The 21698-nt window shown below is 59.5% G+C and overlaps 2 protein-coding genes and 1 non-coding gene across 5 annotated transcripts; all 3 read right to left on the minus strand.

Moving 5' to 3' along the window:
- Positions 1 to 630: 630 nt before the first annotated feature.
- On the minus strand, positions 631 to 13056 carry ELAPOR1 (endosome-lysosome associated apoptosis and autophagy regulator 1). Its single transcript, XM_040085709.1, is given in 24 exon segments — positions 631 to 957; positions 1220 to 1385; positions 1467 to 1645; positions 1713 to 1851; positions 2407 to 2508; positions 2584 to 2680; positions 3323 to 3488; positions 4276 to 4449; positions 5014 to 5268; positions 5370 to 5507; positions 5583 to 5688; positions 5778 to 5868; positions 5951 to 6079; positions 6679 to 6856; positions 6929 to 7017; positions 7344 to 7409; positions 7412 to 7439; positions 7442 to 7497; positions 7575 to 7680; positions 7913 to 7993; positions 8526 to 8673; positions 9727 to 9919; positions 10798 to 10918; positions 12906 to 13056. Coding segments are annotated over 24 exon segments (2976 nt in total). The 5' UTR covers positions 13005 to 13056; the 3' UTR covers positions 631 to 888.
- A 2075-nt stretch (positions 13057 to 15131) lies between these two features.
- LOC120762987 (small Cajal body-specific RNA 2) lies at positions 15132 to 15441 on the minus strand. The gene has a single exon (XR_005704003.1). It is a non-coding gene; the product is annotated as a small Cajal body-specific RNA 2 (non-coding RNA).
- Positions 15442 to 15860: 419 nt separating this feature from the next.
- TMEM167B (transmembrane protein 167B) lies at positions 15861 to 17692 on the minus strand. Of its 3 annotated transcripts, XR_005703972.1 has the most exons (4): positions 17510 to 17594; positions 16870 to 17001; positions 16353 to 16532; positions 15861 to 16244 (listed from the first exon to the last, which is right to left on the minus strand). XR_005703972.1 is itself a non-coding variant. In XM_040085572.1 (3 exons), the coding sequence occupies exons 1-3, from the start codon at positions 17592 to 17594 to the stop codon at positions 16450 to 16452; spliced, it is 225 nt and encodes a 74-aa protein (XP_039941506.1). In that variant the 5' UTR covers positions 17595 to 17692; the 3' UTR covers positions 15861 to 16449. The 3 variants fall into 3 exon arrangements, 2 of the variants coding, with proteins under 2 accessions (XP_039941506.1, XP_039941505.1); XM_040085572.1 differs by having other exon boundaries at positions 15861 to 16532; positions 17585 to 17692; XM_040085571.1 differs by having other exon boundaries at positions 15861 to 16532.
- Positions 17693 to 21698: the final 4006 nt, after the last annotated feature.

The following is a 21698-nucleotide window of genomic DNA, read 5'->3' on the forward strand; positions in this document are numbered from 1 at the left end:
TCCAGCGGGTCTGGAGGCCCAGGCAGGGCAGGAGGGCTGGGGTATCGGGAAGGTATGAGAAAGTTTGGGGAGGATACAGGGGGGTCTGGAGGGGTCCAAGCGGTCCAAGCATCCTTGAGCCCCCCCACCAGAGGGGTCTCCACGGTTCTGCCCTCGCACCCCGAGCATCCCTGGGGTTCCTCAGTCACATCCCAGGGATACTGGTGGGTTCTGGGCGTCTCCTAACTCTGCACCCCAGTTGTTCACAGGGGTCCCAAGGGCCGCCTCACGCCCCTCTACAGCACCCCATGACTGCGGCTGTCCATGGCACCACATGTCACCCCACTGTCCTCTCCTTGGGGATTCCGGAGGGCTCCTGGTGTCTCCACGGACCTGGGGGACCCTATACCCCCCTTCCACCATGAGGGGGTGTGCAGATGGAAGTCAAAATTCCACTGCTCCCCCCACGTGTGCACCCCTACCCCACTCCTAGGCACCCACTCCCACACGTGTGACACCCTGTGCACACCCCCACCCTCTCCCTCCACCTATTTTGGGTGCCCACGCTCAGCTCCCCGCACCCCCTATGCGTGTCCCCCCGCCCCCGTGTGCCCACACACATGGAGCCCTTATACAAACTCCACTCCTATATTTGGCATTTTTGCGTGCTCATGATGGGGGGGACACGGGGGGTGGGCAAGGGTGGGGACACACGTACAAAAGCCATAACAAAGCTCCGGTCCGAAGCGGGTCCCTAAGGCCACGTTGTGGGGCACTGGGAGGGGTTAGGCTGTGGGCACCCTCCCCTTCCCTTCACAGCTGCCCAGGGGTAGGGTGTCCATGGGTGCCCCTCTGCCCCATCACAGCTTCCGGGAGGGCTGGGGGATGCAAGGGTGCCCCCATGTCCTCTTACAGCTCCCGATCGGTGCTGCTGGATGAGGTCTTGAGTGGAACTGAGTCGAATCCATCCGGCATTCGCTGTGGGATGGGGAAATTGAGCCCTGGAGCCCTCCTATAGTGGGGAAACTGAGGCCCGGTACCCTCCTGTGGTGGGGAAACTGAGGCCCAGAGCTGCCTGGGGTGGGCAGCTGAGGCACAGAGCCCCTCTTGGAGTGGGGAAACTGAGGCCTGGAGTCCCCCGGGGTGGGGAACTGAGGCACGGACTATCCTCAAATCCCACCCCCACCATGCCTTGTCTGGTGGCTAGTCTAGGGTTGTTTCCATCCCCCCCACCCCTCACCTTGGCCGTCAGGGCTTTAAGTTTTCCAAAAAGTGACATTTCGGTCGCAAAGAGCAGCTCATCCTCTGTATCCTCCCCTTCCATGATGGCACAGCTGTCGGGTGATGTCGCCTCACTCTCCCGGGCTGCTGTGTCCATCACCAGCTTGGAATATTTGTATTCCAACCTGGGAATGCAAGCGGTGCTATCACCCCCCCCGTGACAGCACTAGCCCCCGTGTCCCCAAATCCCACCATCAATTGCTCACTTTTGAGTCTTTTTCCAGAAATAGGCAGTAAGCGTGGCCAGCAAGACAGCCACGCACGTTCCAGTGGAAATTCCAACTTTTAGCCAAAAATCCATACTCCGGCATGCCTGGATCACCTGCGGTGGCAGGGCATCCCCACCATGGCACAGCCGGGGCTCCCGCCACACGTAGGTGGTTTTCTGGTGAGGGGAAAAGGGGTTCAGGGGCTGCAGGAGCCACAGCCCAGCCTGGGGCACAGGGCAGTACCTGAATGCCGCCAATACAGGCGCTGACGATGGGGCGGTGGTGGTGGTGGTAGTGGGAGCTGGAGCAGTGGGGACATCCCTCGGCCGTCACCCACAGGAAATGGAAGGTGCAGCCGTCGCAGGTGCCCTCGGGGCATTTGCTGGGGAGGGACAAAAAGGGGGGGCTCGGGTGGTGGTGACACCCCAAAGTGGGGAGTACAGCCAAGGAGACACCCCAGGGTCAAGACACCATGACAGTGGTATCCCCAAAGTGAAGCACCCTGAAGAATTATCTACCCATGACAGCAGGAGACCTTGGGGGTCCCCAAACCTCCCCCAGGGTTTCCATTGTTTCACTGCCAACCGGAGGACATGCAGGGGACCAGTGACACAGCCAGGAGGACACCTCAGGGTGAGAGACTCTGACACCCATGTCAGTGTCATCCCCAAAGCAAAGCACCTCATGACACACCCACCATGACAGCAAGAGATGTTTGGGTCACTTTGTGAGTCCCCTGAACAGCCCTTGGTGTCCCCAGTGTCTCATCCTCCCCACCTGGGAACAGGCAGGGTGACACCTCAGAGTAAAGGACACTGACACTAGTGACAGTGGTGTCTCCAAAGCAGAGTACACCAGGGATGTGCCCAACCCTGACAGCAGGAGATGCTTGGGTCACCCAAAACCTGCTTTGGGGTCCCCAGTGTCCCCTCCCCACCTGGGGACAGCTAGGGTGCCGGTGCCAGGGCGCAGCGGGTCACAGCGCAGGCGGATGGTGGTGGCCCGGCCACTGCTGCAGGGCTGTGTCATGTCGTTGGACCTGCCAGGGGACATGGGGGGTCAGGAGGACAGTGGGGGCACTGTGTGGGCATCACCCTCTGTCACCTGCTTGCACCTGAAGAAGAAGATGATGTCAGGCAGGTCAGGGTGGCTGGGGGGAAAGAGCTCTGGGGGAGACACGATGCTGTCCAGCACGGAGCTGGTGGTAACACCTGTGGGGAGAGAGGTGTGTCCCCAGTTCCACTGGGATATGTTCAAGTCCCAGTGTCCTGGTGCCACCAGAGTGTTCCAGTCCTCCTAGGGTGTCCCAGTGCCACCAGGATGTCCCAATCCCAACAGGGTGTCCCAGTGTCAGTGTCCCAGTCCCACCAGGGTGTCTCAAGTCACACCACGGTGTCCCAGTCCCACTGAGGAGTCCCAGTCCCATGGGGGTGTCACAGTACCACCAGTGTGTACTGTAGCATCCTAGTCCCACCAGGGTGTATTTCAGCGTAATGGGTGTATTTCCCATTGGGGTGTCCCTGTGCCACCAAGGTATCCCAGTGCTGCTGAAATGTCCTAGTGCCAGTGTCCCAATCCCACTAGGGATTATCCCACTCCCAGTGCCACTGGGGTGTCCCAGTCCCACCAGGGTGTCTGAGTCCCACTGGGGCATTGCAGTGCCAGTGGAGTAGGCTACTCCCTGTCCCACCCATGTGACCCAGTGCCACTGGGATGTCCTGATCCTTGTCCTGCCAGGGTGTCCCAGTCTCAACAAGGTGAGCCACTCTCAGTGCCACAAGGGAGTCCCAATCCTACAGGGGTGTTCCAGTGCCCCAGGGTGCCCCCCCTCCTCCTCCCCCCTCCCCGCTTACCCAGCAGGTGGTCACCCAGGCTGACAGGCTGAGAAGACACAGCTGCATGGGCACCAGTGATGTCAGGAGGCACCAGGATGGCCTGGCACACATAAGAGGTGACCACATGGGCAGGGCTCCCCCGACCTGCTGTCACAATGTCAGCACACGAGGCCATCTTCCTGCCCTGCAGGGACACACATGACAGGCGTGTGGGCTGGGAATGTGTGTACAAGGAACTGGCATTTGTGTGTGCAGGGCCATAGGTGTGCAGGTGTGGCTGCACAAGTGTTCACATGTGTCTGCACAGCTGTGCAAATGAGTGTGATTGTGCACATGTGACCGAACAAGTGCATGTGTGTGTGTGCAGGTGTGACTGCATGTGCAAATGTATTTCCACACCTGCGTGTGTGAATGCGTGTTTGCATGACTATGAGCACATGTGCCCATGTCTGCCCACCTGCATGCCCCTGTGCCATCCATGTGCCCAGGTGTGTGCCTGTGGTCGCCCATCCACATGCCCATGTGTGCATGCGTGTTCCTGAGCTCTCCTGCCCATATGTGCCCAAGTGTGCCCACCTGTGTTCCTGTGCCCACCCTCCTGAGTGCCCACCCATATGCCTATGTTTGCACTCATGTGCCCAGGCCCACACACTTGCATGCCCACCTGTGTGCCCGTGTTTGTACTCATGTGCCTGTGAGCGCACACATACTCCCATGTGTGTTTATGTTTGCACTTGTATACCCGTGACCACCCACCCATGAGCCCATACATGCATGTGTGTTCCTGTACCCTCCTGCGTATGCCCTTTTGTGTTCTTAATGTCTGCATGCATGTTTCCATGGCCTCCTGCCCATGTGTGCCTATTCTCCTGAGTGCCCGCCCATGTGCCCATGTTTACACCTTTGTGCCTGTACTCACTCCCTGGGTGTGTTCTCATGTGTGCACATGTGTTTGCCCACACGGTTCTCACCTGGTGCCCACAGAGGCTAAGGCGGAAGTGGTGGCTGTAGCGCAGCCCTTTGGGGGTGAAGTTGGGCCTAGTGTCCACCCCGGCACCCATGCCCAGCGACGGGAACTCAAAGCGCAGTACCTGGCCTGGCAGTGGCAGTGCCAGGCTGCAGTTGTTGTAGCATAGCGATCGCAGCTGGGAACAGGGACAGGGAGCTCAGGGACAGCCAGGCCACCCACTGGGGACACCCTTGTGGGGACTGTGGAGAGCTGACACCACTCCTCAGAGATGGCAGGGCCATGGTGGCGCCCACCAGGGTCACCCACTGCCACCCACCATTGTCAGATACTGTCAGACATCTGGCATGGCTGGGAGGGGCTGGTGTCATCTCACTCACTACAGCTGGGGGCTTGACATTACCCACCCAGGATTAGACACTGTCACCTGCCTTATCACCTACCCAGGATGGCCAGAGGGCTGGTGCCACCTCCCTGGAGATGGCCAGGGAGGGTAGGCATCACCCACCCAGGGTCAGACACTGTCACCTACACTGCCACCCATCCTGTCACCCACCCAGAATGGCTGTAAGGGGCTGGTGTCACCTCCATGGGGACACAGTGTCATGCAGTCAGGTGCTGGCCAGTGCCACCATCTGGGACATCTGGGTGTGGGGGAGGCTGGTGTCCCGTCTCTGGGGCACATTGACATCACTCAAGGGGACACTTAGGGACATTTGGACCCCCTGCCACCCCCAGTCACCTGGTTGCTGAGTGTGCCAGGGCCACAGGGGTGGCAGGTCGGTGTCCCGTCGGAGGGGTGACCCCGTAGGTAGGTGCCAGGTGGGCAGGGCTGGCAGGTGCCTGAGCTGGGGTCCACAGCACTGCCAGGGGAACACGGGGCACAGGATCCAGTGGGCTGGGGGGCACAGCGGCGGCAGAAGGAGGCCACCCCCCCCTGCACGTTGGTGACATTGACGCTGTAGAGCTTGGCCACATCACTGGTGAACCGCCGGCCCTGGCACCGAGAGCACCATCACCATTTGCCCCCGCCCCCCACCAGACCCCCCAAAGTGGGAGCCCTCCAGCCCTCCCAAAGCAGGGCCCCCTATCCCTCACCGCCTCATGGTAGGGGGTGCGCTGGAAGGCCCAGGTAAAGCTCATGGTCGCGTTCTTCTCCACCAGATAAGTGTAGGATTGTTTCCCTGTGGAGCCTGTCCACGTTTCTACCGGAGTGTTAGTGTGCGAGTTGATACCCTGTGGGGACAGGGGGATGGTGGCACCAACCAAATTCACTGTGTCCCCCCCAAACTGCTGTGTCTCCCCACTCACCACCATAAAGTAGAGCTCACAGCCAACGCTGCACAGCATCTCGAAAACGAAGGTGATCCTGGCCACTTCCCTGCTCTCTGTGTCCTCCAGCACTAGGCTTGGAGGGCTGGGGACAGCATGGGACGCTGCTAGCTCTGCCCCATGGCTGTGTCCCCCTGCTCCCTGGGGACACCCTGGTGGTGGTCCCCACCTCACCTGAAGCCAGGGACCACCAGCGTGAGGATCATGAAGTCACTGTCAGAGGCTCCGGCTGCTGTGTAAATGTAGTCCCCAGCTACCTCCCAGCCTGCAGGGATGCAGTGATGCTCAGAGGAGTCCCTGGCAGTCCCCCAGCAGGGGACAGGGAAGGGACAGCCCTCTGCCACTACCTGCAATGCCCTTGTACTCGAAGTTGATGCCGCTGAGCACGGTGGTCTCCATGTTGGGGGGCAGTACGTTCCACCACTTGTACTCCAAGCCCAGTGCTGGCTCAGTGCCCTCTGGGCAGCTGAGGCACGCTGTGGACAGTAGGCAACAGCCCTACACAGGGGTGGCACCTACCTCCCCCTCTGTCAGCTTGAGGTGCCCTGCTTACCCTCTGAGGCCAGTGATGGGGACAAGAGAGGACAGCCCCCCACTAGGGTGGTACCACATTCCCCTCCCTGCAGCTTGGGATACCCTGGTAACCACCTCTTGGGGACAATGATGGTGACAGGAAAGGACAGCTCTATACTGACGTGGCACCCACCTTCCCTTGGCAGCTGCAGGGATCCCAATTACTTCTTGGGGACAACAACTGGGATGTTCTTGGGGACAATAACTGGGACACAAAGGGACAGCCCGCCACCAGGGTGGTACCGCCTTTCACTCTGTCAGCTTGGGTTGCTGTGTTCACCACTTAGGAACAATGATGGGACAACCCTGCACTGAAGTGGCACTCACCTCCCCCTGGCAGCCCCAGGGACCCCAGTTACTCCTTGGGGACAGTAATAGGGATGTCCTTATTGAAGCCATGGTGACAGGAGGGGACAACCCTGCACTGGAGTGGCACCCACCTTCCCCTGGCAGCTCAGGCTGCCCCAGTCACACTTTGGGGACAGTGATGGGGCTGCCTTACCAGAGCCATTGGAATAGAAGCCATAAGGACAGGGCTGGCAGGTGCTGCTGTTGCCTTTGGCAAAGCCAGGGTTGCAGGGGGGGCAGCGCATCTTGACCCCTGAGGGTGGCAGCTGAGCTGCCTGTGGCAGCTCCTCACTGCAGATCTTGGGCTCTGCCCACTTGTACATCAGCTGGGTCTGCCGGGGGAGCAGGTGAGGTGGGGGGACACCGGGGGACAGGGGGGCCACCCCAGGGAGTCCCCACATTACCTCTCCATTAGCGTCGCAGGCCGTGTGGGTGTAGAAGAAATCCTTGTCCGTGCAGGGGGGGCGTAGCTTGCAGGACCCTGAGCCAGGCTCTGCCGAGGGGGGACACAGCAGGTGAGCCGGCACAGCCCAGGGACCCCAGCACAGTTCCCAGCCAAGGAGCAGTGGGTTCTCCCTATTCCCAACATCATCTCTCCCTCCCCCAGGGCCACTCTTGCAGCACAGAGTGTGGGGACAAAGGGACCCCTAAGGGTGTCCCCCCTCACCAGCATAGGTGTCGGATTTGTAAGGGGCCCCAACACTGTCCCCACCAGGGGATGTCAGGTCACCCTGCTCCTCACATCACCCCTCCCTTACCCAGGGTCATAGACTAGAGGGACAGCTCTGGGAGGGAGGAGCCCCGGGTGTCCCCTCTCACCGGCGTAGGTGTTCAGTGGTCGCCAGGGCTGGCAGGCAGTGGCCCCTTTGCCGGAGAAGGTGTCGGTGGACAGGGCTGGCAGGTGGTTGAGCCGGCCAGCTGGGGGCGAAGGTGCCGGGCTTGCAAGGGAAGCACTCGGAAGTGAAGGCCACCCCTGGGAGCAGGAGGGGGCTCAGGTAGCGGGGAGGGGGGTGCGCGACCCCCGAGACCCCCCTTCCTGCTCCCACCCACCTGTGATGCCGATATTCCTCACCAGCACCGGTTTAGGCACCTTGGACCACACGGAGAAGGCAGTGGTCCGCCAGTACAGCACGTTGTTCCCGCGGCTCAGCTCCACCTAGGACAGGGATACCACGGGATTGGGTGATCCCACTGCCAGGGATGGGTTTGGCACATGGCTGCCGAGGAGGGGGCTGGCACTAGTGGCAGGGGGCATGTGGCACCCCATCTGTCACCACCCACTGCCCCCTCCTCAGCCTCGTGGAGCATCTTCTTCCCACGGAAGGAACAAGAGATGCCGGGGCAGCACCGAGGGACCCCCCCGGTGTCACCTCCCACCGGACACTCACGCTGTGGAATTTCCAGCCCTTCTCTGTCGTACGCATCCAGCGGGATTCCTCCACCGTGAGCTGGCACTGGTCGTTCTGCACCTGCAGGAAGAGTGTCAGGCACCCCATCTTCACAGGGACACCGCATGCCCCCAGGAACACCCCCCCATGCTTCCAGGGACCCTCCCATATTCCTACCAACCCCTCCTCATATCTCCATATGCCACTGCCATGTCCCATGAGGCTCTCCTCATGTCACCAGGGTCCACTCTCATGCCCCCAGGGACCCCTCCATGTCTGCAAGGACCTCCACAATGTCCCCAGGGACCCCTCCCATATACCCAGGTTCACCTTCCCCATGTCCCCAGAGATCCCAGTCACATCACCAGAGATCCCCTCAGGGACTCCTCCCATGTCCCTAAGGACAAATGTATATATAAATACCTTTGAGGAGTCCCCACTCAGGTCAAAAGGGACCTCTCCCATGTGCCTAGGGACCACTTCATGCCATCTAGGACACCCTCCTATATCCCAATGGACCCCTCCATGTTCCAAGAGACCCCTCCCAAGCCCCCCAAGGACCCTCCCATGTCCCCAGGGACCCAAACCCTCCACCCCTGCCCCCATCACCCACAAAGAATTCGAAGACGATGCTGCTGTCAGGGTAGATGTACTCAAAGGTGACAGTCCCCGACTGCTTGAGGCTCACAGCATACATGAGGGTGGCTGTGCACTCATCCGTGTTGGAGGCCACGTAGTCCCCCAGAGGCACCCACGTTGACCTGGGGCAAGTGACATGGCCCCAGGGATCCTGTCACCACTCCCAACCCCGCAGCAGGCAGGAACAGGGATTGTAGGGACAGCTGGGAGGTCCCCAGGAAGCAAGGGGGAAACAGGGGGCACAAGGGCTTGGGGACATGGCAAAGTGTGGAGGCTGGACACATATCTCTGGGGAGAATGGGAGAATCCCCTGGCCTGCTGAGAGCCATGTGGACTGTAAGAAGAGAGTGGGGTCCCCCTGTTCTGGGAATGTGGCTGGATGAGGAACATGCTGCTGGGAGTAGGGAATGGCTGAGAGGGGCATCAATGGGGCAGTGCAGTGGTGCCAGTAGAACTGAGGGTATAGTGGTTGTTGGTACAGCTGGAGGGTTTCATGGTTGTTGGTACAATCAGGAGAGTTCAGAGGCTGCCAGTACATCTTGGGAGGGCTCAGTGGTGTGGTTACAACCAAGAGGGTTTGGTGGCTGTCAGTCTATCTGGGGTGGTTTCATATTTGCTGGTACAATTGGGAGGGCTCAACAGCTGCTGGTACAACTGGGAGGGTTCAGAGGCTGTGGTAACACCAGGAGGGTTTGGTGGCTGCTGGTACAACCAGCTGGTGGGAGGCTTAATGGCTGTGAAACAAATGGGAAGGTCTGGTGGCTGCCAGCAAAACCAAAAGAGCTCAGAGGTTGCTAGTGAGGATCAAAGGGCTGTGGTGGTAAATAAAGGCTGGTGGCACAGAGATGTAGAGACCCTGAGTGCTGTGAGACACCCCCACATGTGCTGTGGGGACCTGCATGGGTACTGTGTCTCTGAGGAATGTTGATGTGGGGGTCCCGTGGGGTTGGGGTCCTTGCCACTTCTGAAGGGGGTGATGCTGCTTTGTGTTCCCTTGCTGTGACCAGGATGCCCCTATAATGCCCTGCTGGTGTCACCTTCCAGGGCAGGATGATGGAAGAGTGTCAGGGCAACTGGGTGCTAGGGATGCACAGGGATGTCACAACCATCCTGCTCGCTGTGCCCCACACCCAGTCCTGACATGCCAGGTGCCCATGTGTGACACAATGACTCACGCTGTGCAGTTCTCTGCTGCATCGCCAAAGCTGTCATCCACCTCCAGGTTGGTGGCCACGTTGGCGAAGCCATGGGGCACCTCATCCCACTCATCGAAGCGGACACCGGTGCCCAGTGAGTAGGTGCCCGCAGCGCAGGGTCGGCATGTCTGTGTCTGCATCTCCAGGAACTCACCCGCTTTGCAGGAGAATGCTGCGAATGGAGAGAGGAGCACAGGGTGGGGAGGGTCACCCCCAATCCCCCTGGTGCTGCTACAGCCTCATCACCCTCAGCTTTACATTTCCAAGTGCCCCCATCAGGTGGAGGTGCTGGGATCCCCCATTCTTACCATTCCACAAAGGCAACCCCCCCATCCATGACTTTTGGTACCTGATGCCCAGCTCTGCCCAATCAAGGCAGGATGTAACCTTCTGCCATGGAGCTGGGCACCCCTAAGGTTTGGGGGCATGTTTGGGATTCCCATCCTGGTGAGCTTGTGAGGGGGATTCTTACCTTGCTCATCCCATCCTGGTGCATGTGTGTGATGAGGAGATTTCCATCCAATGTGTGTGGTGGGATTCCCATGGCTCTCATTCAATTTGGTGACTGTGTGTATGATTCCCATCCCATCCTCGTGCATGCGTGTGTGATTTCCACCCCTCTAATTCCATTCTAGTGCCTGTGTGTGTGGGATTCCCATCCCATCCTATCCATGTGTGCATATGATTCCCATCGATCTCATCCCACCCCAACCGGTATGTGTGTGGTTCCCATCCCTCTCATCTCATCCCATCCCATCCCACACTATTCTGGTGTGATGTGTGATTTCCATTCCTCTCATCCCATCCCAGGGAATCTGTGTGTATGTGATCCCTACTGCATCCCATCCCGGTGTTTGTAGCTCTTCTGCCATCCCATCCCGGGGGGTTCCATCCCACTGACCCCATTCCATCCTACTGTTGCTGCCTACACTGCAGGTGACAATGGCTTTGCTTATCTCCCTGCTCTCTCCCTCCCCTCACCCTCATTTCCCATCCCTGACATTCCCACCCCCCAACCTGACCCCATCCCATTCCTGGTCAGAATCTCACAACACTCAGTGCCCCTGACAGGGTCGGGCAGGCCAGTGCACAGTCCAGGCGTGTGTGGTACAGCCACCCTCCAGCGCGAGCCCGAGCTGTCACATGCTGTGTACTCGTAGTGGTACTCGGACTGCAGGAGACAGAGAGGGAACATGGAAGCGGAGCTGCACCCCGAGACCTCCTGGGCTGCCCCGTACCTTGAGCTCCCTGAGAGGGGCTGCTCCCTGGGCCCAGGTGGGCCTTGAAGGGATGGTTTTGAGTTAAGATGTGGCAATGTCCTGCAGTGTCCAGGGCCTGGTGAGGGGGCCTGGGAGGGTGCTCAGGGTTGGGGGGATACTGGGGAAGGGGGGAGTTCAGTATGGAGGGATGCTGGGAAATGGGGATGCTTGGGTGGGGAGATGACCTGGCTGGAATCACGAGGATCCTCGGAGCAGCAACAGCCCTGCACCCCTCCTTTGTGTGGTGGTGAACTCCTGCACCCCCCCCCCCCCCCCCAAATGTTCCTGGGAGCACATGGCACTGCCACACCCCTTGGTGTGCCTTGGCATGGCTGTGACACACTTTGCTCATCCAACAGCCGTGGCACAACCTGGGTACAGCCTGGGAGCACCCCAGGCATAGTGGGGGAGAGCAGGGGGGACTAGGGGGAACTGAAAAGTGCTGGGGACAGCCAGGGCACCATGACCCCACCATCCTGCCAGCTGTGCCAAGGTGAGATTGGCTTAAGGCTGGCGATGTGATGCCAGGGACAGACAGCGTGGGCAGGGTGAAGGCCACATCTGGTGATGGTATTGGGGTTTAGGGTACAGGGGGAATTCCCCACCCACCCACCGCAGCTCTGGGGCGTTAGAGCCAGTGCTGTAGCTTCATGCTCCCAGCAGCTGCTGGAGCGTGGCAGGTTGATGAGAAAACGACTGCTTTGATGTTCCCGTCAGCTGGAAAGCAGCAATGGGGCGGGGGGGGGGGGGGGGGGGAAGCAGAAAGAGGGGGATGGGGAGGTGTGGTGGTGAAAGAGGGATTGGAGAGGTAAACGGGGGGGGGAGAAGGAAAAGTGGGGACAGAGAGATGCCTGCAGCACTGCCTGCCCATGTACAGGCAGCATGGAGCGCCCCCAGCCCTGGAATGAGGAGACATAGGAAGGTCCCCACCACCCTGGGGTACCCAGAGGGTCACCCCAATTTTCAGCAGCCCCAAACTACCACATTGCTCTCAGTCACGAGGGATTCCCTTGGGGAGAGGGTATTTTTTTCTCTCTTCCCTAAACTTTTCCAGGTTTTTATTAAATCTCCATAAATCGACCTAATTCAGCCCCAGGTTGGCTCTGGGGATGGAGAGCACCCCAAACTGCCACTGTCACTCTGCTCCAGCCAGGGGGAGAGAGAACAGTTGTCCCCAGTGAAAGACAGGGGACACCCCCTCTGGGGGACTGATCACTCCTGGGGCAAGTGCCAGCCCCAGTCTATTGTTTCCAGCTTCGGATCACGGAACACGGACAGAAATAATTGGATCACAGCAACAACAAAAAAATCCTTGGCCCAGATTAAAAGCAGCTGTAGGTCTGAGGAGGGGGAGGAAAATGGGGGGGAGGGGGGACAGGACAAACAACCCAGGGAGAGTATTAGAGGGTTCATCACTGTCCCCAGGGTGGACTGATCCTGTGACAGTTTTTCTTCACAGGATACTTTGGCCACCGTGTGCTCGGCTGGGAATGGCACGTGGCCATTGGGATTGTTCCCCCTGCTCTTTGTCACCCCCAGCAGCACTCAGGAAGACCCCAATGTGTCTGAGGGGTAGGTACTTGGGGACAATAATGAGGTGACGCCTGTTGCAGCCCCCCCAAGGAGACCCTCGGGGAATAGCCAAGCCCCTGGGAGCAAAGCCCCCTCTCCGGGCCCCCAGGAGATCGGCCAGTCCCTTCCCGCTATAGGAGACAACCCACCCCCGGTGCCACTGGGATCCCCGACCCCTCCCTGTCCCCTCCATCCCATAGGGAGCGGCCTCTCCGTGCTCCGGGACTCCGTTTCATCTCCGGGGTGTGCGTGGGGAATTTGGGGGTGGTGGTCGTGATATCTTACCGGCTGCCCCCCGCCCCCCCCCACCGTTCCCGGTGCCGGTACCTCCTTGCAGACATGTAGCTGCTCCCCGGTGCGTCCGGGTGACACGGTGACAGCCAGACACAGCGCCAGCAGCATCCACCCGGCTCCGGTACCGGCCATGGCGGCGGCAACGGCGGCGGCAACGGCGGCAGCTCGGCCGGTGCGAGCACCGGAGCCGCGGCCCCGCCCCCGCCAACGGCCCGGCCTCCGCGCACCTGCCGCCACCTGCCCCCGCTCCTGGGAACGGCACCGGGAACGGAACCCCCGCGAACGGGAACAGAACCCCTGGGAACAGTACGGGGCATTGTCCCCGAGAACAGGCAGTGGATCCTGAATAGAACCCTCTGGAACAACAGCTGGCATCGCCTTCAGGAACGCTTGCCGTGAGAATGGCACCAGGAATGGGCATCGAGAATGTTATTTATGGGAATAGCACCATGCATCAGTATCGGGAATAGGGACATGGGAATGGAAGTCCCCAGAACGGCACGCCCAAGGTTACACCCGGGAATGGAACCTGGAACAGGACACCGGGAATGGTATCCCGGGATTGGTGCTGGGCATCTGCACTGGGAGTGCTATCCATGAGAACGGCACCAGGAACCCCATCATCTTTGGGAGTGTATCCCCAAAAATGGGACCGGGAATGCAATCCCTCAGAATGGAATTTGGAATGTTATTCCAGAAACAGCACCACAGGGCATCATGCCCCTGGGAACAGACCCTCCTCCTGCCCCCCCGGCGCTGGGGGAGGACCGGGACACAGCGAGGGGGTGTCATAAGACCCCGCATCCCAGAGCCACATTCAACCCACCAGGGACTGTGTCCCACCCATGTGTCCCCAGGCACATCCTCACAGAGCCCGGCCAGCTACACTGGCTGGACAGGGGACACATATGGCTGCATACTCTGGACGTGAGGGACACAGGAATATCAGGGACACTGAGTACAGAGCTGTACAGGGACACAGGAGGATGGGAGACACAGGACAAGGGGAATACAGGGGATATGGGAGAACGGGGGACACAGGAACACAGCTGATATAGGGCTACAGGGAGATGGGGAACACAGGGGGACACAAAGTGTTGGAACCCTGGACACTGGGAATTTTAGACTCTCTATGCTAACAGGCACTGACCCCCAAGAAAACACTGCATTTTACCTGAAGAGTACAGGCAATATGGGAACACAAGGGACATGGAGAACACAGCTGACATGGTGATACAAGAAAATGGGGAACATGGGCATATGGGGGCCACAGTCACAAGAGAATTTGGGGAACAGAGTTGCTAAGGCAACACAGACGTTGCAACTCTGGTGGCACAGGGTGACCCTGTGCGTTTGGGGACACTCATAACACTTGTTCATCTGTGGCACCATGTGGGACACAGATCATGTCTATCCCCATAGCAGCAATGGGACAACCCCACGCCTACTGTGCCACAGCAGGAGACAGTGGCATGCTGTGGCCATGGCCCAAAACATCTGCAGTGTCACCTTGGCAGATGAAGCCTGCCAGGCACCAATAAGCAGGTGACCCCCTCTTAGGGTCCCCACAGCAGGGCCACCGCAGCTGCTTCTCCCCAGTAATGCCAGAATCACTGCTGTCCCCTCATCACCACCACTGCTCTGTCACCACCACAGCCATTCCCTTTTCACCTCTGTGGCTGTCCTTTTAAGCCCATGCTTTTGTCACCACTGTAGCCATCCCTTGGTCACCCACCCTACTGTCCCCTTGTCGCAACCACAGCCATCCTCTTGCTACCACCACAGCTGTCCTCCCGTTATCACCATGGCTATCCTCTCATTAACAGCACAACTGTACTTGTCTCCACCGTGGCTGTCCCCTGGTTACCATCACAGCTTTTTCAGCACTATGGCTGTCCTTCTTGTTACCACGGTCATCCCCCAGTCATCACCGTGGTTTTCTCCTCGTGCCCATCCTCTTGTCACCACCATGGCTATCTACATCACCACACACCCCCAATAAAACACAGAGGGGCTCGTGGTGCATCCCCACACAGCTGCAGGGCCCGGTGAACGACTCCCAGCACGGCACGGAGTGTGCAGGGCCCCACGAGGCCGCCACAGACCCCTGCAAAGACCGCACAAAGCCTGGCGCAGGGTCCACTTCCCGCCTCGACACACGGCCGTGCGCTGGATGCGCCGGGATGAAGCCGGGGCGTTTCATCTCCCGTCGCTGTCGGGGCCGGGTCGGCGCCGGTCCCGGGGCTGCAGACGTGGGCGCGGGTCAGAATCGCAGGGCGCTCAGCGGCCGTGGCCTCGCCTATCTGATCGACTCATCCCGCCCGGCCCAGCCGCACAGCGCCCGGAGGCTTCGCGGCGCTTTCTTCTCACCTCGGCCCGGCGGGGCCCGGCCGATCGAATAAGATCAACGTGTAGGGGAGGCAGGGTGGCTGGCGCCACACACACACACACACACACACGCCACACACGCCACACACGCCACACACGCCACACACGCACACGCTCCCGCACACGCTCCCGCACGCAGCCACCACTGCAAGCACCCACTTCCGATCCTGCCCCTTATATACCGTCCCGGGGGGAGCACGACGGGAAGCTGGCGCGGCGCTCTAGCGCCCCCCGGCGACCCGGAGGACCGCCCTGCACCACGGCTCTCGGGCGCACACACCGCACAGCGATGTGCGCGCAGGCGGGGCCACACACACTCACCTGTGGGAGGGTACAGCCCCCCGTGCCCCTCACTGAGGGGCTACATCGCTCCCGGCCCCAGCGAGTTACACGAACCGGGCCAGGAGGCTCCACTCAGCAGCCCCCCCATCTTATTTGCACAAATCCTCCCCACCGCAGGACCCCCATAACTATGGGAATCCACCACCCCATAGAAGCCAGCCTCCAAGGACTTCCTCACACACACCTACTGGGACTCTCAACCTGCACCCCAGGATGCCCAAGCAGGGCACCAATTCCACAGGACCCCCAGGCCAGCAATGCCACAGAGGAACCCCCACTTTATTTGCATGTGGTGGTCCAGTATTTACAATCCAGAGGGGTCACCAACCTCCTACTGCAGGACACCCCCCTGAGGACCCCCCCCACTGCAGGGGCATAGGAAGATCCCACGGATGGAGGAAGGGCTGCCTGGCCCCCACAGCCTGTCACGGTTCCACCAGGCATCAAGGGAAGGGGCTAACTGGGCAAAGCTGGGTCCCCCAGTCCTGGGGGTCCGTTCATCCACTTCTCTACAGAATTCACGGGAAATCCTTTTCCAGCAGTCTAAAGGTGCCCTGTTGCCCCAACAGTTGCCCTTGGTGGGCTCAAGGAGGGTGACGGGCCATGATGGTCCCTGCGGTCCCACATGCAGGATCCAGGTTGCTGCAAAGGGTGGTTCAGGGTCAGTACTGGGGTCTCCAGGGTCGGTACCAGGATCTCCAGGATCAGTAGTGGGGTCCCTGGTTTGTACTGGGACACTGGGGCCAGTACCAGGGTCTCTGGTCCATACTGGGGTCTTCGGAATCAGTCACCGGATTTCTAGTCTGTCCTAGGGCGTCTCTCAGGTCACCAGCAGGTCCCCATGTGATCACTTTCCCACGAGGACATAGAGAGCCATGAGTATACAGGACACGGACACAGCCACGTGCAGGCGGGTCCCAATCACAGCAGCTGCAGGTGGGACAGGGTGGGGTGAGGACCCGTGTCCCCATGCCAGATCCATCCCGAATCCCCATGAGCCCATCCCAGACCCCATGCTCCCACCCCAAACCCCAATGTTCTCATTCCCAATATCTGTGTCCCCCTCCCAAACCCCAAAAACCCCATCCCAGATCTCTGTGTCCCCATCCCAAAACCCAGTGTCCCCATCCTGGACCCAATGCTCCTGTCCCAGACCTGACCCCAGCGATCCTAGCATCCCCATCCTGTACCCCAGTGTTCCAAGTGCCCCCATCCCAGTGTTCCCAGCACCCCTGCACCACACCCCAGTGCCCCCAGTGCCCCTCACCCTTGTGGCAGACTCCCCAGATCCCCCTGCGCTCAGACAGGAGCAAGGTGCGCAGTCGGGGCACCTTCCGCAGGTACGCACAAGTGCAAACCAGTAGCAGCCCAAACACGAGGAGCCCGTCCAGGGAGTAAACTGCAGGGAGAAAGGTTGGGAGAGAGTCAAGGGGCACCTCGGCCCCTGCCTAACCCCACTTCCAAAGGGACCCCCACACTCCGTGAGAACAACCTGCCATCTCTGCCCCTATGAGGGGATGCAGACTTCCCAGGATGGCCCTGAAAAGGGACACAGACTTCCCAGCATCGCCACCGAGGGCACTCAGAAATCCCAGCACCCCGCCCCCAAAGGGACACAGTCTCCCAGCCGCCTCCCAAAAGCTCCTCCCAGTACCTCCCCCACATCAACCCCCCTCTCCCCCGCCGCCCGCCGATAGCAGGGTGCTCCCGCCACAGTGCCCCATCAGGTATCCCACCCCCGCCTTCGGAACCCCCAAAACCCCCCGTTCCCCCCTCCCTCCGTTGGTCTTTGAGGCCCCGGACCCACCCGGACTCCCCGGGCCTTCCATTCCCCAGTTCCCACCACCAGTCATGGCGGCCCCTGGACCCTCCCGTCCGCCCACTACCCCTCGTTCCCCCACTCCCACCATTGGTTGTGCCGGCCCCCGGTTCTCCCCAGGCCCCTCTCGGTTCCCCTTGATCCCCAGGCCCCCCGCTCCCACCGTTGGTCATGGCGCCCTCAGACCCCGCCGGATCCCCGCGGCGCCAACGCGACAGCGGAAGCGGGCAACAGGCGCGGGCAGACGAGCGCCGATCCGCCTGACGCGGATCCCGAGGAGCAGGTAGCCTCAATCAAGCGCCTATTGGGGGAGGTGCGTGTGCAGCACCAGTATGGCCGAAGTGCCGGGCCCGCTGTGGCCGTAAACCCGAGCGCTGCTGTCTCCCGGTCCATCCAGGAGCTGCCTGTGCGCTCAACCGCGTGTGACCAGTCCCCATCTCAGTCACGCCGTGACCCTTCAGTATTCCCGGTGCCCCCCCCACCGCCGCCCCGAGTCCTCCCAGTAACTCCCCAGCGCACCTAGTCCCCATTCCAGTCCTCCCCGTAACCCGCCAGTACTCCCAGTAATCCCCAGTAACTCCCGAATGCAAAGAGACCGCAGTCACTCCCGAGTTCCCCAGTAACTCACAATCTCCCCATAACCCTCCAGTGCCCAGTGTTCATTCAAGGCCCCAGTAAGCCCCAGTCCTCCCAGTACCTCCGTGCAACCAGTCTCCATGGCAGTTACCCAGTAATCCACCACTACTCCCAGTAACCCTCAGTCCTCCCGGTGTCCCAGTACCACCCAAGTGCAACCGGTTCTTCATTTCAGCCCTCAGTGAGTTCCAGTCCTTCCAGTAACCCCCCCCCAGTGCAATCTGACCCCCAGGTTCCCCTGTAACTCCCAGTCTAACCCTAAGGCCCCCTGTCCAGGCACCCAGTCCCCATCCCAGCTCTTCCTGTAACTGCCAGTCCTCCCCAATGACCCCAGGTCCCCCAATAAACCCCAGTGACTCCTGTATCCCAGTCCTCCCCAGTAACATCATGTGCCACCCAATCCCCATCCTAGTATCCCCCATAAGCCTCCCAATTGACCCCCAGTGCACTCAGTAACTCACTGCACTTCCCATAACACGCAGTGCATCCAGTCCCCTGCCCAGTTTCTCCAGTAACCCTCAGCTCCCAGAGTAACCCACATAATCCAGTGGTCCCAGTGCACCCAACACCAGTGTTCCCAGTGCTCACAGCAATCCCCAGGGCCCCCAGTGTTCGCAGTGCCCACCAGTAGTCCCCATGGTCCCTGTGTTTCCAGCGCCCCCAGCAGACTCCAGCACCCCAAGTTGTCCCAGTCTTCCCAGTGACCCCAGTGTTCCCAGTGCCTCCAGTGGCCCCAATGTCCCCACAGTGGTCCTGGTGCCCCCAGCAATCCCCAGTGCTCCCAGGGCCCCCAGCAAACCTAAGGCTCCCAGTGTTCCCCGTGCCCAGAGCAGTCCAGTGCTCCCAGCAAACCCCATGCTCCCCAGTGATCTCAATGTCACCAGTGCTCCCAGTGCCCTCAGTCAACCTAGTGCTCCCCAAGTTAGTCTGGTGCTTCCAGTGTTCCCTGTGCCCCCAGCAGATTCCAGTGTCTATCCTCTGTTAAGCCTGAGGACCCTTGCACTCCTTAGGTTCCGAAGCTAACGTGGAGAATACCCATTCTCCTCCTGCTCCCTTGCACCCACAGCCACCATGGCCAGCTGCAGCTCCCGGTGGGGAGTTGATTTGGTCCCCACTAGTGACAACTTGTCCAGGGTGATGACAAAGCCTTGAGGAGCAGCACAGTGCTGGGTGAGTGAGGAGAATGGGGATGGGGATGGGGCGTGATGGATACACCAAGGACAATGGGGATGCCAGGGGTGATGGAGACAAGGAGAACAGGAACATGGATGTTATGGGGACTACGAAGTGGTGGGAATCCCAAGGGTGATGGGAACCTGGGATCCCCAGGTACAATGAGGAACACAGGTGTTGCGTTGTACTCTGTGTTATTTATTTTCATATTGTATTTTATGTTATCTATTTTTGTTGTAATAGTTTGTTCTGCACTCCCCTGTTCTCCTAAGAAATGTTATGTTCTAAGGTTTGTCCCTGCCCCTCTTCCCTGTCAATCCTCCCATATTTCTCCCAGTCCCCTCCTACGGGCCCTGCCTGTCATTCCATTGTTCCTCCAGCTTCTAGAGAGTTCGGGTAAGGACATGGAGTGACAGGGCAGGAGCCAAGGAAGTTCCTCCCTTTATGTTCTCACTGGTTTCTTTAAATATCCCTCCAACCCTGTTCCACTCCCACCTTGTCCCTCACTGGATGTTGGTTTGTCTCCTCCCTTAGTTCCCTCCCCTATATTTAATCCTGGAGCTCGTCACCCCTGCGGCTCAGCTGGAGCAGCTTCTCTGAGGTTTGGATGTCCCCGGGTGGGACTGAATAAACACCTTGGACTTTGCCCTCCAACTGAGCCCAACTCCTTCCTCCACCATCGGTGTGGTCCCTCCCGTGATAAGGGGAAAACCCCCTTAGCTGCTCCTCTGGTTCCCAAACTCCAGAGGCGTGTTCCCTGTCTGATCGCAGTGTTGAGCTAGCTTGGGTGGAAGGAGCAGCTGCTCCGAGGAGGACACTGCAACACACAGGGATAATGGGGATGCTGAAAGCAAGAGACTCCAAAGAGTAATGAGGATCCTGAGGGAAGATTAACACGCCAGGGGTGATGGGGATCCCAGGGATAATGAGGACTTGAACGTTATGGGGACATCCAGTACAATGGTGAGACCTCAACCGCAGGGGTGTTGGGAACCCCAGGAGTGAGGGGGACAAAGGGACAACAGGACACCAGGGGTGATGGGGACCTTGCAGTGAGGGAGACCACAGAGACAACAGGGATCCTGAAAGTGACAGGGACCCCAAGAAGTAATGAGGACCTTGAGGGATTGTGAACACCCCGTGGGGGGGCGATTGAAACCTGTACATCCCCACAGGAGGATCCTGCCCCAGCACAGGGCCGAGCTCCTGCAGGTGCTAGAGAACTGGTGGCTGAGGCAGGGAGGAGCTGGAGGGGACCCCATCTGACAAGGAGCAGCAGCTGAGGGAGCACCACTGGAGACTTAAAGAGGTCTGTGATGTCCCTTTGTCCTTGTCTGTCGTCCCAGCCTCCGTTCCTATATCCAGGCCAGCTCTCCTGCCTTCACCTCACAATCATCCATCCATTTATCCACTCATGTATCCATACATATGAACATATATCCATCCATCATCCATCTGTGAACCCCTGAATCCATCCCCCCATCCAGCCTCCATACATCCATGTATCTATGTATCCGTGTATCCGTGTATCCATCCATCCATCCATCCATCCATCCATCCATCCATCCATCCATCCATCCATCCATCCTTCCATCCATCCATTTATCCATCTCTCCATTCATGTGTCATTGTATGCTCCATCCATCCCTCCACCATTCTTCCCTCCTGTGTCCATCCCTACATCCATCCATGCATCCATTCTCCATCCATCCATCCATCCATCCATCCATCCATCCATCCATCCATCCATCCATCCATCCAGCTATGTAGGCATGTCCTTCCCTGGGGACAGCCAAGTGCTGATTGGGCTGTTGGGGCATTTGTGCTGAGTAATGTCCAGGGAACTTGAGGACTGGCCAAAGGAAGCTGGACAGGTTGGACATGGGTCAAGGGATTGCCAGCAGTGACCAGATCATGGTGACAGTTGAGGGAATACCCTCTCTGGGTCAGGAGACAGCTGGGTCATGGGGAGGGCAGGGGGAATCCCAACCAGACCCCATGGTTGCCCCTCCTGCAGCACGAGCAGGAGGTCGCTGGGCCAGAGCCAGACCCTCGTCCTGAGTTCCTACAGGTGTGGGACAGCCTGCAGAAGATAAAGCTGGCAGAGGCAGGTGCCCGGCAGACATGAGCCAAAGCCAACCCAGCAGAGCTCCCTGAGCCCGCTGGCACACACTGGGCTGCCCCCATCCCCAGCACATCCCAGCACTGGGAATAACACCTGGCGCTGCCATTCTGAGTGAGCTTGTGTTTTGGGGTGAGTACTGGAGCCTTGGTGTCCCCATGCTGGTGACAACCAGGGTGCTAGGGCTGGAATGAGCTGGTAACACCAGGGCAGTGCCAGGGGTGATATAGGGGATTCAAGCAATACTCTCCCTCTGCCTGGCTCCATGAAGCAGGAAAGAACCAAAGTCTTTTATCTGGTTTTCTTGATGGAAATGGGTGACAGGGATGGGGTGGCATTGCCTTGG

This window comes from Hirundo rustica, chromosome 24 (genome assembly GCF_015227805.2).
Source record: "Hirundo rustica isolate bHirRus1 chromosome 24, bHirRus1.pri.v3, whole genome shotgun sequence".
NCBI classification, from domain to species: Eukaryota; Metazoa; Chordata; class Aves; order Passeriformes; family Hirundinidae; genus Hirundo; species Hirundo rustica.